Source organism: Macaca fascicularis, chromosome 1, assembly GCF_037993035.2.
Source record: "Macaca fascicularis isolate 582-1 chromosome 1, T2T-MFA8v1.1".
Classification (NCBI taxonomy): Eukaryota; Metazoa; Chordata; class Mammalia; order Primates; family Cercopithecidae; genus Macaca; species Macaca fascicularis.
This window is the reverse complement of record NC_088375.1, coordinates 17,367,345-17,383,492: the sequence shown is the minus strand read 5'-3', so window position 1 is coordinate 17,383,492 and position 16,148 is coordinate 17,367,345. Positions and strand designations below refer to the sequence as shown.

General features: G+C 41.6%; 1 protein-coding gene across 11 annotated transcripts in view; it reads left to right on the top strand.

The window, feature by feature from the left end:
- DISC1 (DISC1 scaffold protein) overlaps positions 1-16,148 on the top strand; it is a 401,778-nt gene that overhangs the window by 72,545 nt on the left and 313,085 nt on the right. For 8 of the 11 annotated variants that reach the window (XR_012415484.1, XR_012415482.1, XM_065546177.1 and 5 more), the window contains exon 3: positions 2,753-2,822. Coding sequence is in view for 9 of the 11 variants with exons in the window: in XM_065546177.1 (XP_065402249.1) it covers positions 2,753-2,822 (70 nt within the window). In the remaining 2 variants the exon portion in view is untranslated. Of the gene's footprint in view, positions 1-944; positions 2,539-2,752; positions 2,823-6,572; positions 6,652-7,702; positions 8,431-16,148 lie in introns of those variants that run through there. The other 3 variants (XM_073996875.1, XM_045391774.2, XM_045391770.3) reach the window with 2 other exon arrangements.

Sequence of the window (16,148 nt, the reverse complement as noted above, 5' to 3'; positions counted from 1 at the left end):
ATCATTGCCACTCATACCCTGTTCAGCAGAACAAGGAGAGAGGCACTTGTACTCTTTCCATGTGCCCAAAGCAGTGGAAAAATCAAGTAAGGGTAAGTACTAGCGTCTTATACATGGATGCAAAATAGTTCTTGCCCTCCAGATGCTCAAGGTCGAATGATATGCACAGATAAAACCAAACAAAGCAAAAGATGGCTATAGCCTGGTGTAATAAGTACTCCATTCTTCCAGTGGCTCAGAAAACAAAAAACAAAACAAACATTGGCATCATCCTGGTGCGTTTTCCTCAGACCCCACCTGTGAGGTATTAGCAAATCCTGTTGGCTCTATATTTAACCAGCGATCTTTTGAATATATCCGGAATCAGATCACATCTCACCATCTTTGCCATTGCCACCATCCTCATTATCATCCAAGCTCCCGTCATCTCCTTCCTGAACGTTACCATGGCCTCTTACCTGGCCTCCCTTCTTTTGCTCTTACTAACAGCAGCCAGAGTGAAACTGTTTAAAATGTAAGTCAGATCATGTGCTCTTCCGCCCCAAACTCTCCAGTGGCCCCCATGAACTTCAGAGTAAAATCATAACTTTTAAATGTCTTCTTGTCTTTTCTTGATACAGTCCTCATTACCTGTGTGACCTCGTTCTCTACAGTTTTCCCTTCCATCAATCTGTCCCAGATCCAGTGGCATTCTTGCTCCCACTTGCTTTTCATTTCACTTTCACTTCTTGCTTTCTTACCAGAAACACTTCTGCCTGAGCCTTTGTACTGGCTCTTCCCTCTGTGGCAATGTTTTTCTCCCAGACAGCCTCATGGTTCACTACCTTACCGCTTTTAAATCTTTGCGTAATTGTCACCATCTCAAGGAGATCAGATTTCAAATTGCACCCTCTACCAGCATCCCTGATCCCCATAACATGGTTCTCCCTTTTCCTTTTTCATAGCGTTAGTCACTTGCTGAGGTGCCATAAAACTTACAGTTGACCCTTGGAACAACAGGGATTTGAGCTGCAAGGGTCACTTATATGCAGTTTCTCTTCCACCTCTGCCACCCCTGAGATAGCAAGACCAACCCCTCTTCCTCCTCCTCAGCCTACTCAAGATGAAGATGATGAGGATGAAGACCTTGATGATGACCCACTTCCACTTAATGAATAGGAAAGTTTATTTTCTATTTTTTAAGATTTTTTTGTCATCTAGTCAATGTTGAATTTATTTTTTTCTCAATGATTTTTAAATAATATTTTCTTTTTTCCAGTTTACTTTTATTGTAAGAATACAGCATATAATACAAAATGTGTGTTAATCAACTGTTTATGTTTTTGGTAAGGTGTCTGGTCAACAGTCAGCTATTAGTAGTTAAGTTTTGGGGAAGTCAAAAGTTCTACATAGATTTTCAACTGTGTAGGGCAGGGGTTGGGGCCCATAATCCCTGTGTTGTTCAAGGGCTGACTGTATTATGTTTTTGCCTAGAATGTAAGTCTAGAGGGCTAAGCATTTTATGACATATCCTTGGTACACAAACACAATACAAACAGGGCCTGATACCTAAGAGGCACTCAGTAAATATTTGTTGAATGGGTCTGTGAATAGAAGCAAGTACAGGTCACAATGGAGGTATAGAGGAGGGACATTTAACACAGACTACAGGAGACAGTACTTGTGCTAGGGGTTGAAGAAAATGTAGGTGTGAGCCAGGCAAAGAAGGAGGAAGATGTTTTTCAGGGAGCAAGCCCAAATCCATTCATTGGTAGGCCAAGGATTCATTGTCAGTAAATCTTTGGGTCTCCTGTTGAGAAGAACAATGATTATATTGGTCAGTTCTCATGCTGCTAATAAAGACATACCCAAGTCTGGGTAATTTATAAAGAGAAAGAGGTTTAATGGACTCCCAGTTCCATATGGTTGGGGAGTCCTCACAATCATGGTGGAAGGCAAAGGAGGAGAAAGGCACATCTTACATGGTGGCAGGCAAGAGGGAGCTTGTGCAGGGGAACTCCCTTTTATAAAACCATCAGATCTCATGAGACTTATTCATTATCATGAGAACAGCATGGGAAAGACCCAACTCCATGATTGAATGGCCTCCCACGACATGTGGGAATTATGGGAGCTACAGTTCAAGATGAGATTTGGGTGGGGACACAGCCAGACCGTATCAGTGATGCTAAGTCAACCCATTGGTAACACTCAGAGAAGTAACTGGATCACTGAGTCTCCATGTGGGTTAAATAAGACGGTGCCCTTTTCTGTAATGGAAAATATTTGAACCTTAGGGCTTCTCAGAAGGGTTTTGTGAGAGCTTTGCCATCATTCTTACTCAAGCTTTCAGGATGACCTGCTGAGCTTAAGTTCATGCTCTTTTTCTCTTGGTTTCTCTTCCAGTTTTGGTGTGTTTACCTTCATAAGTTTAATGTGATGTTTAAAACAGAGACCATTTGGTCAGGAAACTTGTGTTCCTTCTCCTTATGCATTTCTTCATGCGGATAAAGGCACAGTGTGATGTTTTTGTTTAAAATAAAATAACATTTTAACTTTTTATGTGGATGTTATGCTCAAATTACATTTATTCTTTACATAAGCTCTTTTTTTGGAGAAACTAATGCATCTGGCATTGAAAAAAATGTGCATTTTTTAAAAGAGAATGAAGAAGTTCATTTTGAAACAGTTTCTAAATGTTCTTAGTTTTCACAAAAATGTTTGCTTGAATTCTATCATAATTCTTTATTTTTTCCCCTTTATACCAACATAGGTAATATCCTTAAGATTAAAACTTCAGAAACTTCAAGAAGATGCAGTTGAGAATGATGATTATGATAAAGGTGAGTTTTAATTTGTTTATTGATTGTTTTCTCATCATGTCCCGTTTTCTTTCCACCTTTACTCATATCTACCTTTTAAGTCCCAAATGAATTGTACAATCTGTTCCTCTGATCATCTCCACCAGGGAATAGTTGACTCTTTTACAGCATTATTGTTTTGTGGATTTCAAGGCACTTCATGAACATTAATCCTTTGGTTATAAATATAACCTTATCAGTTGTCCAGAAACACTTAACATACTCACACAATAAAAATTATATTAGTCTGCCCATGGTGTGATATATCTATAATCCACTTGTTCATAAAAAATATTTGTCTGACACCTATTATGTGCTGGGTAATATGGGAGGCAATAGGAAAGTAAGACAGACATGGTATCTGCCCTTGTAATGCCAGTAAACATAAGCCTTCGTGGGACTTTCTGACTTCATAATTTCCAGAACCAGAGATCAGAAATGAGGTGAATTTGAGAAATGTCCGACTGTGCCAAAGGGGGTCACATGCGTCAAATTTCCACATACATGGCCTAAAATACCCAAGATAAAAAGGAGAAATTGCAACATCAGACCAGAGATAGAGGGATTGATCTGAGGCCAGAAAAACAAACAAACAAACAAACAAACAAACAAAAAACAATTAAAATGAGGCACCAAAATAGAATTTGGGCTGGAAGCAGATGAGGGCTGACATGGGGGTTGAATGGGCGGGCACAGGGTAGACTGAGTCAAAGGAAAGCTTTCAGGTGTGGTTGTCCTGGTAACAATCCTGAAAACTTTAGATGCTCATTGCGAGATCTCACATCCATTTCTGCTGGGTGTGGGAAAGAGAAAGGGCTGAAAATGACATCTAGATTCCCCTAGGCACCTACTAACTTGATAGATACTCCTGGTATTGAGCAAGTTAGGACACCCAGGATTGGTATGGAAATGGAATGTAGGTTTAAGGATTCTTCTGGAAGCTGGTTAGCCTTAAGGCATGGGTCTTCAGCCTTCTTAGCTCATATGACATTCTCATTGTGTATGTCATATACTGTTGGAATTAGGGCACTATGGGAATAAGATAAGTGATTTCCAAAAGGAGGTAGAAAATCCTGTTCTAGGAAATGCTGTTGCATGTTCCCACCACCTATCCATTGCAGTTGAGTTTAGAAAGTCATGGGGCATGGGAGGAAGGGGAAAGGACTGGAGAGGGGAGGGATTCTTGACATTCTCCCAGTCCTCCTTTTACAGGCCACTTGATTTCATAATAACACTGGGTGGAGGATGAGGTGCCTGAGAGAGGAGGCAAGTTGGAGGCAGAGGAAGGCACCCCTCAAGCCCAGCGTCAGCGGCTTCAGCCCGAGCACAGCTGTAGGCAGGGAGAAAATGAGCTATTTCTGGGCCAGGACTCACGTGCTGGGTTTCATCTATGAGAGATAATTACATCTAGCTATGAAGCTCCCCAGTATTGCACAGATTTATTTTTATTACCATGGGTTGAGTCCTGGTCTCTCTAGATTTAATGACACTGTAACACATAAATCTTACAATGCAAGTGAAAAAGCAGGCCAATCAGGCCCTAGTTTGTCCCCTGCTCTTGCTCAGGACCTGGTGAACTTTCTAGACTTGGTTCTCTCAATGGGCTTCATTACATGGAGACCTCACTTCTTTAGTCTTTTCTCCAAGCATTCTGCAACACCTAAGGGAATGGGGTTTGATAGGATACACCTCATCAGGGAAGCTCGGAGAATACAGGCATCTTCTTTAGTGTTTCTGCCTTTTTCTGTTCTTGTTGGTACCTCACTACTTACTGCATCAGAAGTTTCAGGGTGGGCTCAGCATTCTGTGTTTTCCCAAGCCTTCCTGGTGACTGGGGTGTGTCCTGAGGCTTGAGAAAACACTGGTGCAGAGCTTATGCCAGTGAGAGCCAGGCCTTGGGGGCAGCAGCCAGCTGAGCCCTGAAAGAGGAGTTGAGTCTGTGGGCTGTGTCCTTCCTGATCCACCAGAAATCTGTGCAGCAGACAAGCATCCTGGTAGGCACAGGACACACAATTTACATGCCACTCCCCTTGCCTTCTTCCTGATCCCATAAACCCGATTCAGTGCATTGAGAGGTAAATGTTCTTGTGGAATATGCACAATGCCTGGCATATAGGAGGCAGGCCCTCAGTAAATGTGTTGTGAGGGAATTAATTAATAAATGACTTGCATCTGAATGCATGGAGGCTATGGATGGCAAGCTAGAGTGAATGCGGAGAAAGCACTCTTGCCACCTGAAGGTGGGCTTAGTTCTTAGCTCATCTGCAGTACCTAGGATGGAGGGTGGGAGTGGGTGAAGGGGAAGGTCTTTGCATAGAAATTGGCTTATGTGGGCCGGGTAAGGTGGCTCACCCCTGTAATCCCAGCACTTTGGGAGGCCGAGGCAGGCAGATCACGAGGTCAGGAGATCGAGACCATCCTGGCTAACATGGTGAAACCCCGTCTCTATTAAAAAATACAAAAAATTAGCCAGGCGTGGTGGCGGGCACCTCTAGTCCTAGCTGCTCGGGAGGCTGAGGCAGGAGAATGGCGTGAACCCAGGAGGCCGAGCTTGCAGTGAGTCGAGATTGTGGCCACAGCACTCCAGCCTGGGTGACAGAGCGAGACTCCATCTCAAAAAAAAAAAAAAAAAAGAAAGAAAGAAAAAGAAATTGGCTTATGTGAAAAATATCTACTAAGTATCCATTGTATATAACAGCACTTCTCAGACTTTAATGTACTGTGAATAACCTGGGTAGGTAATGGATTACAATGCAGATTCTGATTAAGTAGGACTGGGGTGGGGTGGGAGACTCCATTTCTAATGATCTCCCAAATCATGTGCATACTGCAAGCCTGTGAGCCACACTTAGAGTAATAATGGCATATAAGAAATCGAAACAATGCCGGGTTTAGGGCATACCGAATGCCGTCCTCAAGATCTGCATCTCAAGGAGTACGCAGTGCAGGAGGGGAAACTGGATAATACACAGTAAGAATAATAAAGCTATACATAATGTGTCCCTTAAGATAAAGACAGACCAAGGCGGGTGGATCACGAGGTCAGGAGTTTGAGACTAGCCTGGCCAACACAGTGAAACCCCGTCTCTACTAAAAATACAAAAAATTAGCTGGACATGGTGGCAGGCGCCTGTAATCCCAGCTACTCGGGAGGCTGAGGCAGGAGAATCGCTTGAATCCAGGAGGCAGAGGTTGCAGTGAGCCGAGATCGCGCCATTGCACTCCAGTCTGGGCAAAAGTGTGAGACTCCATCTCAAAAAAAAAAAAAAAAAAAAAAAAAATCGTAAAAAGAAAAGACAGACAAAGACAATCCCAAAAGGGGACAAATGACTTCTGCCAGAGCTCTTAGGGTGGGTGAAGAATCAGAGCAGTGGAGGAGAAGGCAGTTTAGAGGGGTCCTGAAGGATGGGTTTAATGCAGCAGGCAGGCATTCCAGCAAAGAGAAGAGGGAGAAAGGGACTTGCAACTGACTATGGTTTGAAATGGATCACAAAAGGGCTCAGTGCTTGGATTTGTCAGTGATCAGTAAATTATTATAAATTGATCACTAAGTCATTAGGAAAGTTTGGAAGACATAAAGGTAGAGAATTTGTTGTTATGAGATTTGTTCAAATAAGATTTGAATACAATTTCCTCTCATATAGTGTATTGAGGGTAACTCTTAAACATTTTAGGAATTGTTGAGTTTTTTTTTTCAGTTTTTACTTGAATTTGCTCCTTTTTCTCTGTTAGGAGCAGCTGTGCAGCCCTGCTCTGTCTCGGGGGAAGGGGTCTGCCGGAATCTGAGAGGTTTGCCAGAAGAAGCGAGAGGGTGACCTTATCTCCCTTGGTTTTTGTTGCTTTTTTCTTTTTTTTTTTTTGCTCTTTTTTTCTTTCTAGTTTCACTCATAAAAATGACTTTGTGTTCCAAAGAAAGAAGCAGTTGGCACAGAATAGAGAGTTCCATGTTTTATTTCATCAAAGTGCTGGCAAATTTCCCCACTAATGCCTTGTGGGAAAACCTTCCCAGGCTCTAATTACATCTCTCCATCACTAGGGAAGTAAAGTTAATATTTCCTTATATTCTTGCATAAGGTGGGAGGGCTTGGGAGAAAAGGAATAAGGCTTTTGATTAATAGTATTTGCATAACGTCCTTCTCCAAGAGCTTTCATTAGGTTCATTGCATTAATGCCTGTCCCATGCTTATGGTCAGTTGAGGGGTAAGTTTGACACCTCAGGGTCCTGCAGAGACAGGAACCGTGGTCAGTACTGGAGATAAGGATTCCAGCTCTGACCTGGGTGGGGCAGAGGAAAGGTGGCCGTGGGCAACAAGTTTCCATGTGGTTACTGTTCTAGTTGTTCCTGCACCTGTTTGTGCCCCATGATATCCCCCTGGCTGCTCTTGTCCCATGTCCACCAGGGACCATGCTCACCTCCACTTCCGATGTGAGCAAGGAGAGATTGTGAAAAGGAAGGAACACAATTTTGGGAACCCAGCATTTCGGTGACTTATATCAATGTGACATATAGTGCAGCTGGCTTCACTCTGCTTCTTTAGAATTTCCTTCTTGGAGTAAAAGTAGCCAGCCTTGTATTACTTTCTCTATCCTTTGTCTCAACTCATATCCATTATGACACAATTCTTATATAATATGACACAATTCTAGTATAATAAACATTCTAGTATAATGACAGACATTGAAAGAAAAATGATGGCGGCCGAGGCCAAGCATAAAAACACTTTAGGGTGAGACCAGCTTTTGTCTAAATTACCATAATATCCCTTTTACTGAATTATGTCTTGAGCAAGATTTGTCTATCCTCAGTTACTCTTCAGTGATGGTGTGCAAATTTCCCAACCTGATACCACTTTCCTTCACAGGGAACCTGCCTTACACCTCCCACAGGGTTTGGTGTCTCAGTGGCTTCCAGGAGCCTGGCAGTTAAACCAGAATCCCTGCCACAGAACTGTTGATGTGACCGAACACAGCACAACCCCAAAGATTTCCTTTTCCCTGTGTTTCATTCCAGTCTAGAAAGAAGAAAACAAGATTGAATAGAATCGGCCATTCTTACATCCTCAGGACTGCCAGGTCATTGGGAGGTGGATGCCATTTGGGGGCCCCTGGAACATAAATGCTTTTCTTGGCAGCCTGTATCATTTTGCTTTCTGACTTAAAAAGTGGACTGCAGTTGAAATCTGCTCGGAGAGACAGGTCCAGCAAAACTGTCACTTTCTAATGTCTGCACAGAAAAAAAGCGAACATGACCACCGGTGCAATTTCCACTTGCAGCTCCCTTGAACAAGGCACTTCCCTCCCTCCCTGCACACCGGGACTTCGGATTATTCTTGTTGGTGGTCTGTAGAGCTCTCCCTCCCTTTGCTGTGAGACCTGCTTGCAATATCACCTTGTCTTGGTATACTAACAAAATCTATTGATTAAAACCCAAATCAACAGCACAAATCTCGAGTACGTGTCATGAGATTCGCTACATCCTTAGCACCTACGAAAAATGCCAACACTTAGACCTGCAAACACAAACGGGAGATGCTCAAAGTCACCATTGGCTATGATCTCTGCCCTTAATTTACAGAATTGTAAATTCTCCTGCAGACAAGAAAACAAGCTAAGGTAGTGCAACCAAGTAAAAGAAATGCATTTTATGTTTCCTCTTTTTATGATATGTTTGTTTTATTAGATAGCTGCTGCTCTGGTGCCGATCATAATATCAAAGGACACAATCCTGAATGCCGTCATCCTGAATGTTGAAATCTCCCAAAATTTAATCCCTAAAACCCCAAATGCCTAGTCTAAATCCCTAAAGTCTAAAATCCCTAACATCTGCAATCCTGAAAAACCACAATCCTGAAAGATTAAAATCCCACATGCTGTAATTCTGAAAGCCAAATTCTGGGGAAAGGATTTAGTAAGTTTTTAGTTGCGTCATGTTAGTTACATCACGGTAGTTGGAACTATTACCTTTTTATTGTCTTTATTTGGAAATTAGATATGGTTTAAGAAGATGCATATAGGTGCCAAGCTGACAAGGGATGGACTTGTGGACTTAATTTTAAGTGTCAACTTGATTAGATTAAGGAATACCTTGAAACCTGGTAACCCATTATTTTGGGTGTTTCTTTGAGGGTATTTCCGCAGAGATTAGTGTGAGTCTGTGTGGACTAGGTAGGGAAGATCCGTGTTTAATGTTGGCAGGCACCATCCAATTGTCAAGGGCCCAGAGAAAACAAATGCAGAAGGCAAATTGGTCTCTCTCTGAGAACTGAGACAGACTTTTTCCTGACTCCATGGACATCAGAAATCTGACTGCATGAAAGTGCATTATAACAACGTTGACTTTGTGTGTAAGCACTGTGCGTATACATAACAATGCTGGGATTTCCTCAACAGATGAAGAGATGTTTGGACACCTGCATTTGTGAAAAATAAGATTTCTTGAGATCTCCGCTCTTTGGCCGCATATGACCCCCTTTGCAGGTCTGTTCCATGGTGGGCACTTTCCCATTCGTTGCCTGATTACATCACGTGATTACTGTGGGAGGAATTGTCACTATCATTGCTTTTCAATTGCGGTCACAGAAGCTGCTGAGAGGGAGGCCCAGCTGTGTGCTCTGGCCACTCTACCAATATGCCTCCCATCCCTACTGGGTCTAGAGCATTTTGTATCCCACTGTGGAAGACTGAGGTTTGTAGACAGTTGAGGACAAAACTTAGCTAGGAAGTTTCTGACTTCTGGAAGCTCTTGTTTACATGACAGTGAGGAAAGGAACAGATGAGTCCTCTACACTGGGAGGTAGCAGGAAAATTTTCCAGAATTTTATCTAAAAAATTAGTCTATTTTTATCGAGAAAACAAGTGCTAATTAGGAAATTAGCTCTTGTGTTAATCTTCAGCATTGTTCTCAGAAGAGCATAAGCTTGTATATCTGCTTCCTCTTAAGTAAAAACTTAAAAATTGGGAGATGGGCTGTACATTAAGGCAAAAATACCACAGGAAGAGAATATGAACAAAATGTCATTTATTTAGTTTGGTTGCATTGTCTTAGCTTCTCTTCCTGTTTACAGGAGAATTTACAATTCTGTGAGTTAAAGGCAGAAATCATAGCCAATGGTGACTTTGAGCATTGCCCATTTGTGTTTGCAGGTCTGTGTTGGCATTTTTCATGGGTGCTAAGGGTGCATGCAGTGAGTCAAGTGACATCTACTTGAGATTTTAGCTTTTTGCACAGATGCAAAAGCTTATTGGCATCTGATGTACTTCCCTCTCATTCACAGCATAAAATGTGATTTCACGGTGATGCCTTTTCTCCGTGGTATTGCATCTGGGTACACACTCGGCTCTTTCTTAGGTTTTGGTGGGATTTCTTGGAACCCCTGCAGCTCTGGAGGTGGAAGCACAGTGGCATGAACATTCCTTCCTAACGGCCATGTCATGGTGTGTTTCTGTCCGGGAATGGGACCACGCTGCTTTGCCTTCCCTGCCCATGAGGACATCAGTCTGTCTTATAAGGATCACCTGGAATGTTGTCCTGGTACATTATTCATGATAAACTCTGACAGCTTCAAGGTTAGATGTGCTGCTGAATACAAAACACCAAGCCAAGCCAAAAGCATTTTTTTTCTCTCCTCTACCTCCTCTTCCCAAATGGTTCTTAGCTGAAACTTGTACATGCTTTCCTACTAGCTGAGCTGTAGCAGGAAGCTGTGCCAACAGTGGACACATCTTACTCACGTTTTATGCATCTGCCTGTGAGAATCTGTAAGAGACACAAGCTTTTCATGTTGTAGAATCTGGTTGATGAAGCAGAATGTGGTTCGGGAAGTCTCTCTTGCACTTCGAAGACTGATTTTGAAGCTGCTCTCAGGTTTTCTGTGCTTCTTCTGCCCTCTTAGAATGGCTAAGAGGCTGCCTGGGATCCCAGGTAGGTCTTGGCCCTAAGGCCTCAGCTGCTCCATAGAAGGTGGTCAGACAGGATGAGGCAGTGACTTTGATCATCTAGAGCCTCACACCTGTAATCCTAGCACTTTGGAAGGCTAAGGCAGGAGAATTGCTTGAGCCCAGGAGTTTGAGACCAGCCTCAGCAACACTGTGAGATCCCTTCTCTACAAAAAAATGACAAAAACAATTAGCTAAGCACAATGTCGTGCACTTGTGTTCCCAGCTACTCAGAAGGTGGAAGTGGGAACACTGTTTTAGCCTGGGAGGCTGAGGCTGCAGTGAGCTATGATTGTGCCACTGCACTCCACTCCTGCCTGGGTACAGAGCAAGACACTGTCTCAAAATCAAACAAACAAACAAACAAACAAACAAACAAACAAACAGAAAACTCAATAGAAATGAAAGGGATGTGCTAATGATCCGATGCAAATCCCCAAATTGACATGAACCTTCCCATTACAGCAATTTTAGGTCCAAACTGTCTCTGTATTTGATGCAAATGGTTGATTTACACTTAATAGGAAGTCTGCTTGGACTGCCTTGGCAAAGTACTACAGACTGTGTGGTTTAAACAATAGAAACTTATTGTCTCACTGTTCTGGAGGTTGGAATTCTACATCAAGTTGAGAGTAGGGTTGGTCTCTTCTGAGGTCTGTCTCTTTGGCTTGCAGACAGCTGTTTTCTCCTTGTGTCTTCACGCAGTCTTCCTTCTGTACACATTGGTGTCTGAATCTCTTTTGATAAGGGCACCAGTCATACTGGATTCGGATGCCTCCTTGTGACCTCACTGAAACTGAGTGGACCTCTTCAAAGGTCCTGTCTCCAAATACAATTAAATTCTGAGGTCCTGGGGGTTAGGATTCCAACATATGAATGTTGCAAAGGACACAATTTAGCCTGAAACAGGAGGCCTAAAGGGCTCAGGACAGGGCTAAATACTAAACACATTCAGGTATTTTTACAAAATTTGAATAATTTGGTTTGACTATCTGTGGTCATATGTAGACATTTGATTGAAACTTTTTTTTTAAAGCAGACTTTTTGACACTGTAAGTTGATTCTTCCCACAAGTGAACTTAGCTGGTTTTCACATTTTGTTTATCTCAGAGACTGGCTCTTAGGCCAGTATATCACGGTCACAAACAACCATCTACTGAATATTTGCCAGATCTACCATGCCATGGTGGACAAACTATGCATAAAAAAACCCGCCACGTTCAAGGAGTATACAGCCTGGTTGGAATAAAATATAAATAGTACAAATATGTGAAACTTCAGCTACCATTATAATTGATTTTTTTTTTTTTTTGGAATTGATGTTTGTTTGTGTATGAGGACGTATTTCTTTTTTTCTTTTCTTTTTTTATTTTGAGACGGAGTCTTGCTCTGTTGCTCAGGCTGGAGTGCAGTGGCGCGATCTTGGCTCACTGCAAACTCTACCTCCCGGGTTCATGCCATTCTCCTGCCTCAGCCTCCCAAGTAGCTGGGACTACAGGCGCATGCCGCCATGCCTGGCTAATTTTTTTTTTTTTTTCCAGTAGAGACAGGGTTTCACCATGTTAACCAGGATGGTCTCAGTCTCTTGACCTTGTGATCCACCTGTCTCGGCCTCCCAAAGTGCTGGGATTACAGGCATGAGCCACCGTGCCTGGCCATGAAGACATATTTCAATAGACAGAGACACAAATTAACCTAGTACCAGCTGAAAAGAGGACTTATTATTTGGTGTGACCAGAGGTGGCAAGAGTGATCAGAACTAACAGTTCCTTCACTTTTTTCTCTGTATTGTGGCTTATTCTTTCAAACCCCTTGTTTCAGTTATCTATTGCTGCATGTGGTAGGCTGAATGATACCCACCCCTCTCCAAAGATATCCACATCCTACTCCTTGGAACCTGTAAATGTTACCATATTTGGAAAAGGGGTTCTGCAGATGTGACTGAATTAGAGACCTTGATGAGGACATCATCCCAGATTATCTGAGGTGGGTCCTATATGACATCAGATCCGTCTGAGAGAGGCAGAGGGAGATTGGACCAACTGAAGAGGAAGTGGTGATATGACCACAGAGGCAGAGATTGGAGTGGTGGCCCCAACCTAAGGAATTTCAGCAGCTGCTGGAAGAGACAAGGACAGGATTTTCCCCAAGAATATTGGGAGGGGGAATACAGTCCGTCAATACCTTGATTTTAGCTCAGTAAAACTGATTTCAGACTTCTGGCTTCTGAAACCATGAGAGAATACATTTATGTTGTTTTAAGCCTGTAAGTTTGTGGTAATTAGTTACAGCAGCCACATCCAACTTATATACGGCATAACCACCACAAAACTTAAAACAGTGTCAAAGAGTTATGCTAGCAAAATGGTAGAGTTTGTAGCTCCAACTTTGTTCCCCCACAGAAACACCAAAAAACGAACAGAAACCATTAGAGCCAATATGGTCAGAACTCTGGAAAATAGGCAAAAGTTTATAGCAACCAAGCAAACACTGAATAAAGAAAAAGGCCTCTTGAAAATGGTAGGAAACTTCGTGGCATTTTTATTTGCTCATGTCCCAACCTTCTCTCTAGCAAGACAGTTCTCTTGATGATGACAGCCTTCATTCCCAGTGTAGGACCCTGGTCCCTGATTACAGAGGGACTAGAGAAGACCTTACTTATTGTGGATGTCTGTTCTAACCTGTCTGGGGGCTACCTTAAGGACTGACATAGGCATGTATCTCTGTTTAACCTAACTCAGAACATAGGCTGGAAAAATGGCAGGCATTGCTTGCAAATGCTCAAAGTGAACTAACAAACTGCAAAAACCTGGGGCAAAAGATTACTGGTTGAGGTGTACAATAGGCCATCTAAAGTCCAGGTGCAAAAGCTGGGAGAGAGTCTGTGGGAAATTAGGACATTCAAAAGCACCATGTATACAGGAAAATGTAGAAAGCCATGCGTATATTTGGGGCAAGATGCATGCTAAGAAAATAGGAGAGAAGACCCTAAGCTTTCACTTCAGGCTGATCCTTGAGTTAGGTGTAAGGTTGGGTAAGTATTTTAGGAGTTCCCCAGCACAGAGCCAATCTGCAAAGACTGGGAAAGGAAGTTTGGAAAAGTACCTACAAATGGACTATTATAGCCATCAAAAATAAACACCAGCAAACCCTGGGGAAGGGTGAGAGTCTGATAGTCAGAGTTTACATTATAATATTTAAGTGCCCAATGTTCAACAAAATATCACAAGGCATACAAAGAAATGAGAACACATGGCCCATTCAAAGAGGCAAAATAAGTGGACAGAAACTATCCCTGAGAAAGCCCAGACATCAAATTTATTAAACAAATACTTTAAAATTATTGTCTTGATGTCCAAAGAACTAAAAGAAAACACGGACAAAGAACTAAAGGAAACCAGAAAGACAATGCATGGACAAAATGAGAAGATAAATAAAGTGATAGAAATTATAAAAATGGATCAAACAGAAATTCTGAAGCTGAAAACTGAAAACTGAACACTTAAGAATGTACTAGAAGGTTTGACAGAAGATTTGAGCAGGCAGAACAAAGAATCAGTGAATTTGAAGATACTACAATGGAAATTATTGAGTTTAAAGAGCAGAAAGCAAAAAGAATGAAGAGAAGTAAAGAGAACTGAAGGGACCTCTAGGACATCATGAAGCAATTATATATACATATACATACACATACACATGTGTATATATGTGTATATACATATACATACACATGTATGTGTATACACACATACACACGTATACGTATATATGTGTATACACACATGTATATGTATATATGTATATGTATATACACACACACACGTATATATGAGTTTCAAAAGGAGGAGAGAGAAAAGGCCAGAAAGAATATCTGAAGAAATAGTGGCTGAAGACCACTTTCTAAATTTGTTGAAAGACATGAATCTACAAATTCAAGAGCTTAATGGACTATAAACTCAAAGAGATTATATGGAAACACATTATAATTAAACTGTCAAAAGCCAAAGACATAAAGAATCTTGAAAGTAGCAAGAAAGAAACAATTTGCCACATACAAGAGATCCTCAATACGTTAACAGCAATTTTCTCATCAGTAATCATAGAGGCCAGAAGGCAATTGAATGACATGTTTAAAGTGTGGAAAGAGGGGGCAAGGGAAGGGAGAACATTAGGACAAATGCCTAATGCATGTGGGGCTTAAAACCTAGATGATGGGTTGATAGGTGCAGCAAACCACCATGGCACATGTATACCTATGTAACAAACCTGCACGTTCTGCACATGTATCCCAGAACTTAAAGTAAAATAAAAAAAAATAAAGTGTGGAAATTCTATACTCAGCAAAATTCTTCTTCAAAAATGGAAGGGGAAATTAAGACATTCTCAGATTTTAAAAAGAGCTGAGGAAGTTTATTAGCACTAGACCTGCTCTTCAAGAAATATTAGAGGGAGTCCTACAGGTTGAAATGGAAGGACACTAGACAGCAGCTTATATGAAGAAATATAAGATCTCAGTAAAGGTAAATATATTGATAAATATAAAAGCCAGCATTGTTGTATTTTTGATTTATAGCTTCGCTTTTTATTTTTTTTGTGATTTGAAAGACAACTACAGAAAATTTATTATTTATAAAGTCGTAAATCTATGTTACTGGGCACACAGGGTAAAAAGATGGAATTTGTGACAATAATAATGTAAGGAAGGGTGGAACTGTATAAGAGCAGAGATTTTATATGCTATTGAAGTTGGTATCAGTTAAAATTAGATTGTTATAACTTTAAGAATGTAAATGTAATCTCTATGGCAACCACAAATAAAATATGCACAAAAGGAACGAGAAGGGAAATAAAATGGCTTAATGCTAAAAAAGTCAACTAAACACAAAACAAGGCAGTAATGGAGGAAATAAGGGACAAAAAATGTATATGGTATGTGGAAAATAAATAACAAAATGGCAGAACTAAGTTCTTCTCTATCAGTAATTACTTTATTATTATTATTAATTAATTTTTAAGAGCCAAGGCTGGGAGCGGTGGCTCATGCCTGTAATTCCAGCACTTTGGGAGATTGAGGCAGGCAGATCACCTGAGGCCAGGAGTTTGAGACCAGCCTGGCCAACATGGTGAAATCTCGTCTCTATAAAAATACAAAAATTAGCCAGGTGTGGTGGTGGGCGCCTGTACTTGGGAGGCTGAGGCAGGAGAATTGCTTGAACCTGGGAGGCGGAGGTTGCAGCTGAGATCGTGCCACTGCACTGTAGCCTGGGCAACAGATTGTCTCCAAAAAAAAAAAAAAGAGAGAGAGAGAGAGAGAGAGGGAGACAAGAGTCTCAGTCTGTTGCCCAGGCTGGAGTGCAGTGGTATGTTCATAGC